At 38.5% G+C, this 18,607-nt stretch overlaps 1 protein-coding gene across 1 annotated transcript; it reads right to left on the bottom strand.

Annotated features, from left to right (window-relative positions):
• Nucleotides 1-5,201: 5,201 nt before the first annotated feature.
• Nucleotides 5,202-12,711, bottom strand: RBM44 (RNA binding motif protein 44; the record flags this gene model as incomplete). The annotated part of the gene is made up of 5 exons (XM_082841614.1): nucleotides 5,202-5,325; nucleotides 5,461-5,606; nucleotides 10,242-10,530; nucleotides 12,457-12,530; nucleotides 12,634-12,711. The coding sequence occupies 5 exons, from the start codon at nucleotides 12,709-12,711 to the stop codon at nucleotides 5,202-5,204; spliced, it is 711 nt and encodes a 236-aa protein (XP_082697740.1).
• Between the last annotated feature and the right edge of the window lie 5,896 nt (nucleotides 12,712-18,607).

Below are 18,607 nucleotides of genomic sequence, written 5' to 3'. Positions count from 1 at the left end.
ATTTATTTTTGGCTGTGTTGGGTCTTCATTGTCACGTGTGGGCTTTCTCTAGTTGCGGCGAGCAGGGGCTACTCTTCGTTGCGGTGCGCGGGTTTCTCATTGCAGTGGCTTCTCTTGTTGCGAGGCACGCAGGCTTCAGTAGTTGTGGCATGTGGGCTCAGTAGTTGTGGCTCGCAGGCTCTAGAGCGCAGACTGAGTAGTTGTGGCGTACAGGCCTAGTTCCTCCACAGCATGTGGGATCTTCCCGGACCTGGGCTCGAACCCATGTCCCCTGCATTGGCAGGCGGATTTTCAACCACTGCGCCACCAGGGAAGTCCCCCCCCATTGTGGTTCTGATTGTGTTTCCTTAGTGACTAGTGATAATGAGCCTATTTTCATGTGCTTATTGGCCATTTGCATATCTTCTTTGGAGAAATGTCTATTCAAATCCTTTGTCCATTTTTAAATTGGGCTTTCGTTGTTGAGTTGTAGGTATTCTTTATATATCTGTATAGATAAGATATATAGATAGGTAGATACAGATACATGATAGATATATAGCTATATTCTTAATATCCTTATCAGATAATATGGTTTGCAAATATTTCCTCTTATTCTGTGGGTTGCCTTTTCACTGCTGATAATGTCCTTTAATGCACAAAAGTTTTAAATTTTGATGAAGTTTAATTTATCTATCTTTTCCTTTGTTGTCTGTTTTTGGTGTCATATCCAAGAAATCAATGCCAAATCCAATGTTGTGAAGTTTTTCCTCTGTGTTTTCTTCTAAGAGTTTTACAGTTTTAGGTCTTACGTTTAGGTAATTTGATCCATTTTGAGTTAGTTTTTGTATACAGTGTAAGGCAGGAGTCCCCAACCTTTCTGGCACCAGGGATTGGTTTCATGGAAGACAGTTTTCCCACGGGGGTGGGGTGGGGGAGGGAGTGGGATGGTTTAGGCGGTAATGTGAGTGATGGTTTAGGGAGTAATGCAAGCAATGGGGAGCAGCAGACGAAGCTCTGTTAAGCTAGCAAGAGGCTCACCTCCTGCTGTGCGGCCTGGCTCCTAACAGGCCATGGACCGATACTGGTCCCCGGGGGTTGGGGAACCCTGGTGTAAGATAAGGGTCCAACTCTACCCCAGAGATTACAACTATATTTATCATAGTCTGATATCAACTGGTATGTGTAGAAAAGAATTAACATAGCAGGCCTGAGATGACAGTTATCCGTAGAAAGCCCTGCTTGCAAGGCTGGCCCTGGTGTCTAGGAACTTAGTTCCCACCAATCCTAGTAGTGACAAGAGTGGCTCACTGTGCCAAAACTGTAGAAACAATGTAGTTTGTGCTGAACAGCTGCTTTCCTTCTGAGAGTCTGGCACCTTTGGTACATGCTAGATGTTGGGTACCTATGTGCCCAGCCTCCAACAAAAATATTAGGCACTGAATCTCTAATGAGGGTAGACAACATTTCTTATGAGTTGTCATAACTCATTACTTGAGGAAACAAGCAGGTCTTATGTGACTCTACTCGGGGGAGGACTCTTTGAAGCTTGTGCCTGATTTCCTCCAGACATCACCCTATGTGCCTCTTCCCTTTGCTGGTTTTGCTCTGTATCCTTTCATTGCCATAAGTCATAGCCATGAGTACAACTATATACTGAGTCATGTGAGTTCTCCTAATGAATCACTAAGCCTAGGGGGTGGTCAATTTATATGCTACTATTGTCATACATGTTAATTATATTAGACCCTATAAAATACCATTATTCTTGTTTTATACAGTATTAGTTGATATAAACATTTTGATCTTCAGTACATCTGCATCTCTAACCTTTCATCTAAAATCACCTTCCTTCTTCCTAGAAAACACTGTTTCGTATTTTTTTTAATACAATGGGTCTTCTAAGTAACAAATTATCTTAGTTTTTAATTGGGTAAAAATATATTTATTTCATTTATTCTTGAAGGCTCTTTTCCTGAGTATAGAATCCTAGTTGGTAGAATTATTTGGTGGCTTCTGTTGAGAATCAGATGTCAGTTTAATTGTTGCACTCTTAACGTAATTTTTTTTCCCTCTAGCTGCTTTATAGATTTTCTTTTTGCTTTGAGTTTTCAAGAAGTTTTTTGTGTGTGTGTGTGTGCATGTATTGCCTTTTATTTCTCTTGTGTATCCCTTATTCATAAAGCTTTGGGGCTCAATACATGGTTTTGATTGACTTTCAGCAGCTTTGCATGGTGGTCACAAGGACCATATTCAGGCAGTTTTTCTGATGCACTGAAGTCTTACTTTCCCTGCTTGGGATTTGAAAGGGCTTTACTACATTTCTGGCTTAATTTTTTTCATCATTAAAAATTTTTTTTCAAATATTGTATCTGACCAATTTTCTCCCTCTTCTTTTTTTGGTTAAAACTCCAGTTGCACAAATAATTAGGCTTTCTTGGTATGTCTTTATGTTTCTTGCATTCTCTTTTGTGTTTTCCATCCTTTTACCTCTGTGTGTCATTCCATAATTTTTCTGACCTTTCTAATTCTCTAATTTGTCTAATATGCTGTAGAATCTATTAACTGAGTTATTCATTTAAGTAATTCTATTTTTTATTAATGGAATTTCCATTTTAAAAATATTTCCAGTTCTACATTAGAATTCTCAATCCTGTCTTTTGTCTCCTTGAGCATAATACATCTGAATTAATTAGCTTTTGCTGTGTAACAAATCACCTTCAAAACTTAGTAGCTTGAAACAATGACCACCTACTATTTAGCCTCTAATTCTGCCAGTTAGCAACGGGCTGGACTCATTTTGGTGATTTGTCTTATCTTGGTTGGGCTCACTCATGCATCTGTGGGCAGCTGCCAGGTTGGGTATGTTATCTGCTGATCTATGCTAGATTCTGTCCCATATTTAAGGGCAGCTGGCTGTAGGCTGGAATGTCTTAGCTATCCTCCATGTACAGCTGGTCCTCCATATCCGTGAGTTCTGCATATGCAGATTCAACCAACCTTGGATTGAAAATATTTGAAAAAAAAAAATTCCAAAAGGCAAAACTTGAATTTGCTGTGTTCTGGCAACTGTTTACAGCATTTATATTGTATTTACAACTATTCACATAGTATTTACAATTGTATTAGGTATTACAAATAACCTAGAGATGATCTGAAGTATACGGGAGGATGTGTGTGGGTTATATGCAAATATTAAGCCATACTACATAAGATATTTGGGCAACCTCAAATTTTGGTACCCGCGGTGGGTGGGTGTGGGGGGAGGTCCTGAAACCAATCCCCCACGGATGCTGAGGGGTGACTGTAGCCTCTTATCCTCTAGCAGGCACCCTGGGTGTCTCTATGTGGCTGCAGCAAATTTCCGAGAGAGCAGAATGATCAAGGGCTCTTGAGGATCAGGCTTGGGAATGGCATAACTTGTCAGAGCAAGTGAAAAGCTCAGCCCAGATTCAGGGGGTGGGAAAACAGACTCCACTTCTTGATCAGAGGAGCTTCCAAGTCACACTGCAAAGGGGCATGGTTAAGGGAAAGGAATAATTGTGGCTGTTTTTGCAAACAATCTATCACATACAAGTATGGTTTTTAAAAGTGTGTCTGGGGGATTCCCTGGTGGCACAGTTTAAGAATCCGCCTGCCAATGCAGGGGACACGGGTTCGAGCCCTGATCCGGGAAGATCCCACGTGCTATGGAGCAACTAAGCCCGTGCGCCACAGCTACTGAACCCCGTGCGCCTAAAGCCCGTGCGCCACAATGAGAAGCCACCGCAATGAGAAGCCTGCGCACCGCGACAAAAGAAAGCCCACGCGCAGCAACGAAGACCCAACATGGCCAAAACTAAGTAAATAAAATAATTAAATTTATTAAAAATAAAAGTTTGATAACTCAATTAGCTGGAGTCCCTGTGGGTAATTTCTATTACCTGGTGTTCATGCTAGTTTTCATTCATGTGGTCTTATTTCATTTATGATTAGTTATTTTTGATTGTATACTCTTATTTACAAAATTATTAGTATATGCAAAAATTTTGGTAGAAACAATTTGAGGCCTAAAATGATACTACCTTCTTCCAGAGGATTCTTACCTTCATTTCTTCTAGGTGCATGGCAGAACTAGTAACCCCAGATCATCTCAATCTAACTTAGGTTCTGAAGCTGAGTTACAGTCCCTCAGAGGAACTATCTACTTCTGGTTCAAAGTTACTCCTGGAGTAGGGTAACCCATTGGTGTCCCAACTCTACTGCTGAGGCCCCACGCCCCTGGCTTCAGTGCTATCAGAAGGGTCCCTTTAAACTCCTAGCTGCCCCACATGCAAACAGTATTGGGGGAAAGTGGTCCCAAACAATGGGCATATTTCCCTGAGACTAATCTTCTCTTACACTGGCCAGATAATTTATGGTATCTTGACAGTTCTCCAGTACCTTCAAGCAGATGTCTTTATATTTATTCAGCTTTTCTAACTGTTCTCCATGGAAAGTTGGCTTTACTCACCTGGACAGCTATAACTAGAAACAAATCCCCAACCATTATTTTATAAACAGGGATTCTATGTTTGTGTGTGGTAATTTAAAAATACATACACAAATTCTTTGATACACCTTTCTTCAAAAGCGTGGGCTGCACGTAGTGATTTGCATCTGATGGAATGTGGTAGAAACGACAGAGTGTGACTCCTGAAGTTAGGTCACAGAAAATACTGCAGCTTCCATCTTGCTCTCTCTCTCTCTCTGATGGCTCTTACTCTGAAGAAGCCAGGTGTCATGTTGTAAAGACACTCAAGCAGCCCTACGGCAAGGCCCATGTGGTGAGAAACAGAGGCCTCCCGCCAACAGCCATGGGAATGAGCCGTCTTACAAACAGGTCTTCCAGTCCCAATCAAGCCTCCTGATGACCACAGCCCAGGCCAACATCTTGACTGCAACATCACGAGAATCGCTAAACTAAAACTACCCAGCTACGCCATTCCTGAATCCTGACCTGTGAGCTCTGAGATGATAAATGTTGCTTAAGCCAAATAATTTTGGGGTAATTTAACATTACCCCAAATAGTTTTGCATTAATAGTTTACAAATACAGTATGCTTGTTTTTAGCTTCTATGTTACTTTATTATTTTCAATATAATATTTTTATTTCAAAAGAAAATGGAATCCATAGCTTAAAATGTTTACTATTTAAATATGAAAGGTATGACTGACTTACCTCTTATTGCTTCTTTTATACCTAACGGGAAGCAGAGTTTTCCAAAACAGAGGAAGTCATTCTCACAATAGCATTAACAGACAGGCCACTGAGAGAGCCTTTATGATGCATTCTAACCTCCTGAAGAGCGTTTATAATGTGATTTCTGTGCCAAAGGAAGACACGCATGAGCATCTGCCCTCTCCAAAGCAGCACATTCTAGATATGGCTACGGTACTGAAAGGAGCGGTAGTTTACTCACAACTTATAAAACCACTTAAAGTGCAATTGTAGTCACTACCTGCCAACTTTCGGATGTAGTTCAGCCAGTCTCTCCATGATCTTGGTAAAGCTACGCAGGTTCGATGCATTTGGAGGTACAAATTGAATAGGTGCATCAGGTAGTAATTTAGTGGATCCAATCTGTTTACAATTCTTCTTGACACCCTAAATAAACATTTTTAAAGTTTTATTTAAGTCAGTAACGATTACATAGAAATAATCCAGCTAATTCTAAATTTAAAAATTACAAATAGTAAAATCAAAATTCGTAAGATATTTACATTGATTTGGGATTAGTTTTTCTACCAAGTAATTTTACTTGAGATGTATTCAGGGCCATTTATTTAAAAAATGCCAAATACATGATGAAGTATAATATATGGGCTATGTCGAAATTAGCTTTTCTCAAACAGGATTCTCATCTGATCCACAGAACACAAAAAATGATGTTAACTATTTTCTCAATTTTCCCTAAGATAGGACATAACTATTCCATTCTAGGTGCGTAGGAGAGAGAGTCATTTGCTATATACAATGGATATCTTAGGCTTAGGACATGAAGGCTGAATTCTCTTACCCAACCTGACAGAGACAGGCTGGTCTACATAGTAATTATATGTACATATTTATATCGTATATTCTATATCTTATTTACTAAGTGTTCAATGTACACAAACTATATGCCCAGAACATGCTGGAGTGGGGGGGGTGGGGAAACTAGTGCTATAAAAAAGAACCTCCATCACTTATGTATCTTATAATTCAACTGAAGAGACAAAATTAAAATGATCAATTAATTACTATTAGCCATGCAAGTAGGATATAAATTATATGAAACCACTGTACATCCCATACAAGTTCAACAAAGGAGGAGCGGATACGTTCAAACCTAGATGAAACGTCAGGGTAAGATATACAAAATATTAGATCTGTCACATCAGAATAGTACATATTTTACTTATTTGCTTATTGCCTTATCTCCTTCATTAGATTTAAGCTCTGTAACAGCACAGATTTTTGTCTGTTTTGTTCACTGCCTCTTTCCCAGTGCCTACAACAGTGTACACAGTTGGTATACTGTTTATTGAATAAATAATTTTGGGATACAATAAGTTTAAATAGTAGTTGGAACCACAGAGAGGATGGGTTTCCCAAGAAAGAGCCAAACTGCTAGTAAATAACAGTAGCTACTATTTACGGAGTACATTCTCCATGACAGGCACTGTTCCAAAGAATTTTCTGAATTAACCTCATTTAAAGCTCACAACATTTGTGAGGCAGGAACACTTACCCCCATTTCATTTTTTATTCTTTTTAAATGACTTTATTTATTTTATTTATTTATGGCTGCATTGGGTCTTCGTTGCTGCATGTGGGCTTTCTCTAGTTGCGGCGAGCGGGGGCTACTCTTTGTTGCGGAGCATAGGCTTCTCATTGTGGTGGCTTCCCTTGTTGCAGAGCACGGGCTCTAGGAGCGCAGGCTTCAGTAGTTGTGGCACTCGGGCTCAGCAGTTGTGGTGCACGGGCTTAGTTGCTCCGTGGCATGAGGGATCCTCCTGGATCAAGGCTCGAACCTGTGTCCCCTGCATTGGCAGGCAGGTTCTTAACCACTGTGCCACCAGGGAAGTGCCTATCCCCATTTTAAAATAAGGAAGCTCAGACACAGAGGGCAGTAACTCGCCCAGCCCATGAGTAGGTAGCAAAGCCAGGTTATGAATCTGTTGTTCTTAATCATCACTACCTCTTATTATAGACGATAAATATTTTCTAAATGAATGAACATAATGAAAAAATGTTGAGAATCTGAGAAGAAAGGTGACAATAAACTGCTTGAAAAGTAAGAGTATAGTTTAACAAAGACAGCAGTAAGAGCTGCCCTGTCTACACACTCTAAGACAACATACTCCTACCCTAGCCCACGGTGCCCTATTTATTTATGACACATAACCTTCCCTCTACCAACTCCATGACCTGCTTCCTCAGCTAACAAGACCAAGAGTGGTGTTACCTGAACTCATGAACACCAAAATCATGCGCTGGATCAGACTCCCTGTCTAAAGAATGTGGAATTGGAACAGAGCAAACGAGTTAGTCAAATGATGACAGGAGCTTGAACTGAAAAGTACTGTAGAGTTAGAGTTAAGCAAAATAAAGCCTAATGGAGGAAGAGAGAAGTCACGAGCAGACAGAGAAAGCCAGTGTGCAGAGAGAAACAGGAGGATGGAGCTTACAGGCATGCAGAGGCAAGAAACCAGGGGCACTACCTGAGAGAGGCAGGGAGGAGCCATAGCTCCCAAATTTCCAGCTCACGCGCCCGTAGCCTGACTGCCTGTTTCCTTCCTTCCTATTGTGGATTGAGGTTATGCACCAAAAAACCCATCCTAAACACAAAGTGTCACTGAGATGAAAGGAAAAGAGATGAAAGGAAAAGTTGAAAGAAAGGAATGACCGGCACCAAATAGGCTAAGTGGTCAAAAAGAAGGTAGATAGGGCGAAAGACCAATAAAAATGTCATTAGTGACTATAGAAAGAGCACTGTAAATAAAATTTTAGAGACTGGGGTCAGATTATTAGGATGAAGAAGAGAAACAATCAAAGAAACCCAGACATTGGGTATAAACTACCTGGTTGGGAAGTTTGGCAGGGAAAACACAGAACAAATAAGGACGGTAACTTCAAAAGAATGAAAAGTCAAGTGAAAATGTGGTTCGGATTAAGAAGAGTTGTGCATAACTGTGAGTGGAGAAAGGTCTGTGAGTACAGAAATGGCACTAATGGTACAGAAAAATAATGGGATAACTCCAGGAATTAGGAAAGGATAGGGTAAAGGACATAGGGAAAAGAGATCCTTTTATCTTATGGAAAAAACCAAAATTCAGTTATTCAACAAATATTTATTCTTTCATCCATTTATTAAAAAGGAATTTTCTCTGATCTGTAGAGTCAAACTAATTCCAGTAAAAATCCAAGGACTTTTCTAATAGATAGTGACAAGCAGAATTATGAAATTTATACAGAAAGGCAAAGAGACTAGAATAGCCAAAATAAATTTTGAAAAAGAATGAAGTTGGACTTACTATTTCAAGACTTACTATAAAGCTATTATGATCAAGATAGTGTAGTACTGGTGGAAAGTACTGGTGGAAAGAAGAGAACAGAGAGTCTAGAAATAGATCCACACAAATATGGTCAATTTTTTTGACAAAGGCACAAAGATAATTCAGTGGAGACAGGATAGGCTTTTCAACAATGATGCTGGAACAATTCCATACACAACACAAAAACACAACCAAAAAACCAAAACCACCTCAATTCATATCCCACACATTATAAAATTAACTCAAAAGCTTTGTGACAATGGGTTATGCAAAGATTTCTTAGATACAACATTAAAAACACAAGTTAAGGGACTTCCCTGGTGGTGTGGTGGTTAAGAATCCGCCTGCCAATGCAGGGGACATGGGTTCGATCCCTGGTCCAGGAAGATCCCACATGCTGCAGAACAACTAAGCCCGTGTGCCACAACTACTGAACATGTGCTCTAGAGCCCGCGAGCCACGACTACTGAGCCTGTGAGCCACAACTACTGAAGCCTGTGCACTGCAATTACCAAGCCCATGTGCTGCAGCTACTGAAGCCCATGCGCTCTAGGGTCCTCATGCCGCAACTATTGAGCCAGCATGCTGCAACTACTGCAGCCCGCGCACCTAGAGCCCGTGCTCCACAACGAGAAGCCACCGCAACGAGAAGCCCACGCACTGCAACAAAGAGTAGCCCCCACTCGCCACAACTAGAGAAAGCCCGTGTGCAGCAACGAAGACCCAACACAGCCAAAAAACCCACAAAAACCCCCCCACAAGTTAAAAAAAAAAACAGCGACAAACTGCAATTGGTTAAAAATTAAAACTCCTGCTCTGAGAATGATACTATTAAAAGAATGAAAAGACAAAGTACAGGCTGGGAAAACGTATTTGCAAAGTACATACGTATCTGATAAATGACTTATATTCAGAATATTAAAAAACTCACAGAACTCAGTAAGAAAATGCATAAAGCTAAGTGAAAGAAGCCAGACTAATAAGGCTATATAATATTCTACTCAGGAGATTCTTAAAAAGGTAAAATTATAAGAACAGAAAACAGAGCAGAGCACAAGAGAATGTTTTGGGAAGATGGAAGTGTTCTATACCTTGATTGTGATGATGGTTACATGCCTGTGGCATATGTCTAAACTCACAGACAGCAAAAAGAGCGAATTTTACTATATGTAAATTTTAAAAAATCTATGGAATGCCTATAGGATGCCAGGCATTTTGCTGCGCAGTGGAGAGACAAGAGTGAATAAGTCAACTTTATCACCTTCCATGTGGCGTTTAAAACCTCAATGTGGTAAAGATGAGAGCATGCATAGTAAAATGACTATATTTTATGGTTTAAATAATTATGAGATGAGGTTAGCTGTGAAAAAAAGAATGATGAAAGTGTTAGGTAGCTACTTATAGAGTAACACTATCCAAGAATAAAGAGATACAAAGACTGAAAAGCATTGGCAGAGAGCCTAGTTACAGAGAAACGCTGTCTCTGCGGCTAGGCCTGTAAAGATCTGTGCTTCCTCCAGGGACGACTGGGGTTGTACAAGAGCAGGCTAGGCCGGATCCAATGTTAGGCACAATTCAGACTAATGTCCTTATTCCCACTTCAAGACTGCTGTCCTGGAGTTACCTGTCCTTCAAAGCTACTTATCGCAGTATAGTGTATATATGAAGACCATTTAAGGGCTTGATCAAGAAAACTAACCTTTTGGTCAAAAGCGAAAAACTCACTGTCTTGCTCAGATCCCAGCTGCTGCCTCGGCCTAGTTCTAGGCAATCTAGAAACAGAGGAGGCTGAGTTGACTTCTTTGCTGATGTTTTTCTCCAAATTACTGAAACTAACTTTACTTCCATTTTTGGACGAAAGTGGTGATGTATATTCTCCAGGAGTTTTGACAAGCCGCACATTTACTGATTTCCCATTTATTTCTGTACCATTCATTTCCTTCACAGCCAGCTTCGCATCATTGTTTTTTTTTAAAGCAAGAGATGCATATCTAAAATATAAAAGCAGAAAACCAAAAGGTTCTTTGTTAATGACTTTAAATGGCCTCAAACTTCATTGTGTAACTACTGGCTAGCATATACCTTTGATAAGAATAACTGCTCTTAAAAATAAGTTACTATACTTACCTTGGGATCAGGAAGAATATTAAGATAACTAAATACAAAAAATTAAAGATGGGAAATAAAAGGTAGTTAGTATTTCTTCTGAATTATCACCTGTTAATTTTATATTAAAATGTAATGTAGGGCTTCCCTGGTGGCGCAATGGTTGGGAGTCCGCCTGCCAATGCAGGGGACGCGGGTTCGTGGCCCGATCTGGGAAGATCCCACGTGCCGCGGAGTGGCTGGGCCCGTGAGCCATGGCCGCTGGGCCTGTGCGTCCGGAGCCTGTGCTCTGCAACTGGAGAGGCCACAACAGTGAGAGGCCCGCGTACCCCCCAAAAAAAAATGTAACATTTGCAAAGCTGATATATGACACAGTTGCACAGATTAGTGTTCTCGGGACAACTGGTTATCCATACCAAAAAATTAAAATTAATCCCTATACACAAACATAACCTCCAGATACAGAGAAGGCATAAAGGTGAAAGGCAAAATTTAAAAACATTTAGCAGAACACAGAAGAGAATGTCCTTATGGCCTTGTAGTGAAAAAATATGCAGTCCAAACAGAGTTGGAAAATCTAACCAGAATTTTAGCCATAAAATTGAGAGAGCTGGGCAAGAGCCATCCTTCTGGAAGTGCCAGCTCCAGACAGTGTCAATGGAAGGATATACGCCAAGTCTGATGAGCAGTTGCCTCCAGAAGATGGGACTATGGATCAATTTTTATAACCTCCTTACACTTTTGTATTTAACTGTACTTCCTAAATTTCCACACAGAATGTATAATACTTCAAAGTAATAAAGAACCATAAAGTTTCTTTTTTTCCAAAGGATTCAACAAGACACTAAAAGAATCTTTCACATCAAGTAATACTCCTAGGAGTACACTACTTTAATATAACATAATATATTAACAACATATTAATTAATAGGTCCAAGAAAAGCATATGATCTTAAGTGAATCCATTTAAGACAAAATTAAACACTTATTTTTAATAAATTTCAACCCAACTACAAATAGGATCCTTTTTAATTTATAAAGATTTTCATATCTGAAATAAAGAGCTATCATTTTTTGTGATAAAATAGTAAAGGTATTTCCATTAAGCTATCACCATTCTTATTTGATACTTTTGAATGTTCTGATGTCACAAAACAGGAGGTTAACAACACACATACTGGAAATGACTATATGTAGATGATATAACCATCTACCGAAAAAATAAAAAAGGATCAACTAAAAAGTAATTAAAATAAAAAATAATAAAATTAAATATAATTTTCTGAGTACCTACTATATGGCAGCCTTTATTTCTACTGGTTTACTTATGTATCTCATAATAGTTCCACAGTAATGCTATGTAGGTACTATTATTATCCTCACTTTATAGATGAAGAGCCTCAGATACAGAAAGGTTAAATAACTTGCCCAAATGTATTCATCACGTTACTGACGAAGCTGAGACATGAACCCAAGACACTTGCTGTAGAGCCCATTCTCTTAACTAATGCACTCGACTGCCCCCATGAAATGGTATGAAACAAGATAACTGCAGAAAAATCAATAACTCTCCTATATCTCATTAGTAACAAGTTAAAAAGTATAATGAAAGAAAGATCTGATTGAGAACAGCACCAATTAATGACTGTAGCTATTTGTCAATGTGTATCCCTCTACTAGGCTGGGAAACCCCCGCGGGAATGGCGCCTGGCTTAATCACCACTGTGGTTCATGTTCAGTACAGAACAGACCTCTGTTAGAACCTACGGCATACCCAGTAAATGTACATTCACTGAATCTGGGAAACATACCTGTAATTAGGAGAAGAATCATAAATTGAAATGTCAGAAATTTCATATTTCTGGAAATGAGACCTTAAATCAGCCTAAAAGAAGATAAATAAAAGTTTGTGAAAGGTAGGAAAACAATCAAAATATGAACAATTAATAGATTTGAAAGTGAAGCTCAAAAAATAAATCCTGGCATACCTCAGACACTGAAGGGCAGAGCCTACCAACATGTATCAAGTAACCTTTATCTCTTCGTAAGGGTTCAACATTCTTCATTTCTACTTGAAGATAAACATACAACAGAAGATAATCATTATTTTATCAATATTTTTAAGAGAAAATGTGAAAATTGTTAAGTATTTCATTTTTTATTATCAAAAAGATTATTATAAAGTTATTAGCAAGTATCAGCACTAGGCTGAAGATTAAGAGCTTGGAGTACAGTGTCAAGATTTCTGGGCTTTAATCATATGTTAAAAACAAAGAGGTTGGACTGATTGATACTTAGTCTCTTGTGACTCAAAGATGGATCAATAAATAGGTAGTCCTGGCTGTCTGATGGAAACTGAGAAGCTTTTTCTGTTCACTATGTACCCCATACCTGCGAAGTGCCTGATGAGGGTTTAGAGGAAAAGAACGCCTGAAGGAATACTGATGTTGGACTAGAGTAGGGAGAGAGAATGGTGGGCCTCTATCTACAAACTAAATCTTGGATTTAAGCTTTTAGCAGACAGTTTTCTGAAAGAGAAATGAACATTTTAAACTGATTTACTCTTAAAAAAAAAATGACATCCAAATGGCCGATTTTCTCATTTTTCATATTTAAAAATATGGAATAAAATATTATTTTACAAACAGGAATAAAATATTAAAACAGTGCAATCCCCCAAAATAATACAGAAGATAAGCACTATTTTATAAATGAGCTAGGTTAGGATTTCTTGGTAAATTGTTAAGAACCAACCTAGTGTAAACTTCGGATCCTCTTTGTCTTGTACTATTTGATTTTCTTGTATTCCTGAGAAGTCAGCTCCAGTCACGTTCTCTTTAGCATCAAACCAGTCTTCACTTATTTCTCGGTAATTTGTGGAGTCTGAGAAATTGAACACACTTAGCAAGGAACTATGTACAATGTTTAACCGTGAGAAGTTATCTGAGTGATCTGCTTCCCAGTTTTACTTTAATTAACACTGATTCCTAGCTTATTAAAAGCCTTACTTTTCTGATTTTTAATTATCCTTTATTGAAGAAGAGATTTATCTTTACAGACAGAATAACAATGAACATCTTTAAAAACGGGTTAAGCCGTGCCGCAAGTCTTTATTTCACTAAATAAGGATCTTTCTCTTCTCATTGAGGACAAAACTAAAAAACAAAACAAAAAACCCATACAATTTACAGAGATACAAACTGGACAGAAAAAAGAATTTTCAAAATGGAAAACAAAAACCAGAAGAACAAAAGTCTGTATTATTATTTGGCATTATCAGATATATTAAGTAACCTTAAAGATATCAAGTAGATGTAACAAGAACATACTTAACATTCATAATCTGAATGATGCCATTCAATTAAAAATATTTACTTTAACTTAATAGATGGGCACGAGGGGTATTTTAAATCTTATTATCTGCTTTCTGGCAATGACACAAGACAAACATTTTTATACTGACCTTTATCATCAAGTTTTAGTTGACTAAAGTCTATATCTACGTCACCATTTTTTAAACCATCCTCTTTGGGTGATGTGTCTTGTTTAGGATGACTACTGTCAGGTAATAGAGACATCTGAGAATTAAAATAATAAAAACAACAATAATAAATAAGGAGTAACAGTTATTGCACTCTATGTGACAAGTATGCTTCACTGGCATTATTTACCCTCACAACAACAAAGACTATGAGACAAAGTCATTATCGACCCAGTTTATGGGTGAGCAAACTGAATCTAAGTAATCTGTTGCTTTATGTCTGTCACACAATGAGAATTATGATTTGAAACTAGTCTATGTATAGTGACTGTATGCGCTAACACCACCATTATTTAGCAAAGTGTGGCATCCACACACTAGAAGTACCTGAGATGATTTTTGGAGCTGCACATGTAAGTATTTTTCACATTCACATCAACAGTTATATATTTAATGTGTGCTTATATGTACCTTTCATTTATGGGGAGTGATATTTCTTTCTCATACATAATAAGTTACTCTTCACAGATAAATTTTTTAAAAGAGGAGAATAAGTTAAAAAGTACAAATCAAATAACATTACAGGTAACACCTGGCTATGAAAAATTGTGAAGATGAACATAAGTAGCTGAAATTTAGAAACACTACACTATACAATGCTGGCTTTCATGCATAACTTAATTTAGTAAGGTGGGTATTAAAATGTAATCCTAACAAAGTAGGTATTGTTTTAGAGCCAAAATTAAGATTATAAAAATGTTATATCTGCATCTTTTACTTTTAAAAAGATTTATTATTCTGCCCAAATAAGCAGGTTACATCATTGCTACCTTTACAATGATGAAAAAAATAAAATAGTGAAAAAACAAAACCTCTCCAGAACATTATATATCATTAAATGGACAAGTTGTTTAAGCAAACTATGTAAGAAATTTGAAGATAAAAAAAATCTGGTTTTAGACCTGTTAATTCTTTGTGGATAACTGAGATTTTGTTTTTTTAAAGAGCAGAACAATGGAATAAATAATTTGCTAAAATAATTTACTTTTAATCATTTACCTTAATAGAAAGGAATATAAATCAATCAAGTATTTATCTCACTTTTGGCTTTGGGATGCATCTTATTCTTTAAGACTACCCAAATAATAATATAACCTCAGGGTTAAGACTAAAGTCAGAAAGTAGAAACAAACTTGAGGGGACCTCCCTGGTGGTGGCCCAGTGGTTAAGAGTCCGCCTGCCGATGCAGGGGACACGGGTTTGTGCCCCGGTCCAGGAAGGTCCCACATGCCACGGAGCGGCTGGGCTCGTGATCCATGGCCGCTGAGCCTGCGCGTCCGGAGCCTGTGCTCCGCAGTGGGAGAGGCCACAACAGTGAGAGGCCCGTGTACCGCAAAAAAAAAAAAAAAAAAAAAAAAAAAAGAATCCGCCTACCAATGCAGGGGACATGGGTTCGAGCCTGGTCCGGGAAGATCCCACATGCCACGAAGCAACTAAGCCTGTGCACCACAACTACCGAGCCTGCGTTCTAGAGCCCATGAGCCACAACTACTGAAGCCCGTGCCTAGAGCCCGTGCTCCGCAACAAGAGAAGCCACCGCAATGAGAAGCCCACGCACCGCAACAAAGTGTAGCCCCCGCTCGCCACAACCAGAGAAAGCCTGCGCACAGCAATGAAAACCCAACGCAGCCATAGATAAAAATTAAAAAAAAAGAAACAACCTTCATTTTTCCTACTCCATTGATAATGGAATATAACTCATGTTTCTCTATCACTTCACTGTTTGCAGAGTGCTCTTACACAGATTGTTATCTGACAAACACTTCCTTGGGGGAACAAGAGAGATTAAGAAAATCTACGAAAGGCACTTAAAAATTATTTTCATCATTTCAGCAAAGGAGGAATGAAAACTTTGCCCTGTCTAAAATAAATGGGGGAAAAAAATAAATGGGATATTATTATTTTAATTATTTATTTATTTTTGGCTGCATTGGGTCTTCGTTGCTGTGCGCGGGCTTTCTCTAGTTGTGGTGAGCGGGGGCTACTCTTTGTTGCAGTGTGTAGGCTCCTCATTGCGGTGGCTTCTCTTGTTGTGGAGCACAGGCTCTAGGCGTGCGAGCTTCAGTAGTTGTGGCTCGTGGGCTCTAGGAGCGTGGGCTTGATACTTGTGGCGCATGGGCTTAGTTGCTCCCCGGCATGTGGGATCTTCCTGGACCAGGGCTAGAACCCGTGTCCCCTGCATTGGCAGGCGGATTCTTAACCACTGTGCCCCCAGGATATTATTTTATACTATCTCATGCGATGAAGGCATAACCATATTAGTTTTTACTACATTGCATTAACACGATGGGGGCCAAAAATTATGATTTGCCAGAGACACTCAAGGTTTATACCAATCGTCATGTTGAACTGTTAACATCACTTCCTTTTTTCATCCTCAGAAGTCTCCTGATCTGATGATAAATTATGTGGTCATCTCACCCAACATATACTACTGACACCCGTTTGATCAGGACATTACGCTCCTTCTAATCAGTTATATCCCTCAAATGGTAGTACACAAAATAAGCCAGCTGAGTGAAAAGAAGGATGCGAGAGCTTCTAAAAATTATAGTTTACTTTGTGCAAGCCATAAGATTAAAGATTTACACTTGATGAACTACTCTAAAAAAATCTCACTTGAGAGAGTGTCTTTTTCAGGCTTGAAGAACCATCAACATCACGTGTACTTTGATTATCTAGTTCAGAATCTGCTCCTGAAAAGCTAAACAGATAAACATTTCATTAAAGCATTTATCAATGTCCTGAATAAGGACCAAAATAGAAAACAAAGTTAACTGAATTAGCAATGTTTAAGATCTAATGAATTCTAAATTAGATGAAAACATAACTTACATATGTGATTCTTCTTTCATTAGCTGGAAAGAAAGAGAAGGGAAGAAAAAGCTTTTAGCGTAAAATGTTTTCTGTCTAAATGAAGTAAAAATTTTATTCCTAAAACATAAATACATACCCTGGAAGCAAAAGCAGAGAAGGTAGATAATAATTTTGATTCTATCGACAGTGGAGGCAGCTCTTCCAGTGGTATACCCTTGTTTATCTTTTCTTTCAAATTCACATATCTAACTTTCAAGTCTTCTAAAACTGTCAGTAGAGCTGATCCTAATTCTTTCTTAGTAGAATTACTTGATAAATTCCTGTTCAAAAGTTACATTCACAAAACTAAATTACTTAGGCCAAGCCACCCATTTAAAACTAATGTCAAATTATACACTTAATTCTAACTCTACTAGATCCCTAAAATGTTTTCTTTTAAATGTTTAGTAAAAGAAAATGAATCACAGAAGATGTGTTTTTCCAGGGGCAAGATAAGCAATCCTTGGTATACATATAAGCCAGACAGAATGTGGTCGAATGTCACGAAAAACCCTCCAACTGACTTCATCCGAACTTGGACTTTATAAAGAAAACCTGAATCTGTCTTTTTACTGGATTCATCATTCCAATGTGCACTGTTGCCTCTCCAGGAAATTACAATGTACTACTTTTTAAAGTCTATTACCCCTAGGCCAGTTAACAAACCCAGTTATAATCCACCCCTCTTCTGCCCTTTAAAAATGAAAACTAAAGAAATTTTCTAGAATAAACTTAAAGTTAGTGATAAATTTCTAGGAAGATACAGATTTAAAATTAACAATCACCTATAACTATAAATAGAGAATAACCTTTAAAAACTGTGAATCACTATGATGTACACCTGAAACATATAATACTGTAAATCAACTGTACCTCAATAAAAAAGCAGATTAATAAACAAACAAACCCTAACAATCACCTATTTAGTCCTTCTCTATTTTCCATTACAAGTTTGTAAATATCACTGCAATGGTGATGACACATTTGATAGTGAACATTTAAAAGGTGCAACTCTGCTTTGATGGCTCTCTGCATTATTTGCTGACAGCACTTTGATGGCAAATTCTTCTCCATCTCTTTAGAAAGTTGAGGTTCCCTTTGAAATAAAAAAATTGGATTAGGTAAGATTCCAAATATTTTTCTGTGTTGATGACATACCTCCAGAAACAGATTTAAGATTTCTTACATTTCTCTGTCAAGTTTAAATCAATTTCTACTAAAGATGGAAAGGCTGCAGAAAACAAGGATGTCAAGAGTCAATGCTAAATATCTTCTTTTTAGGACTTCCCTGGTGGAACAGTGGTTAAGAATCCGCCTGCCAATACAGGGCACATGGGTTCGAGCCCTGGTCCGGGAAGATCCCGCACGCCATGGAGCAACTAAGCCCGAGCACCACAGCTACTGAGCCTGTGCTCTAGAGCCCACGAGCCACAACTACTGAGCCCGCGTGCTGCAACTACTGAAGCCCGCGTGCCTAGAACCCGTGTTCTGACCACAATGAGAAGCCCGTGCACCACAATGAAGAGTAGCCCCTGCTCACCGCAACTAGAGAAAGCCCGTGGGCA

Source organism: Leucopleurus acutus (assembly GCF_964270905.1).
Source record: "Leucopleurus acutus genome assembly, chromosome: 6".
In the NCBI taxonomy this organism is placed as follows: Eukaryota; Metazoa; Chordata; class Mammalia; order Artiodactyla; family Delphinidae; genus Leucopleurus; species Leucopleurus acutus.
The sequence above is the reverse complement of the archived record's forward strand: the minus strand, read 5'-3'. Positions and strand labels throughout refer to the sequence as shown.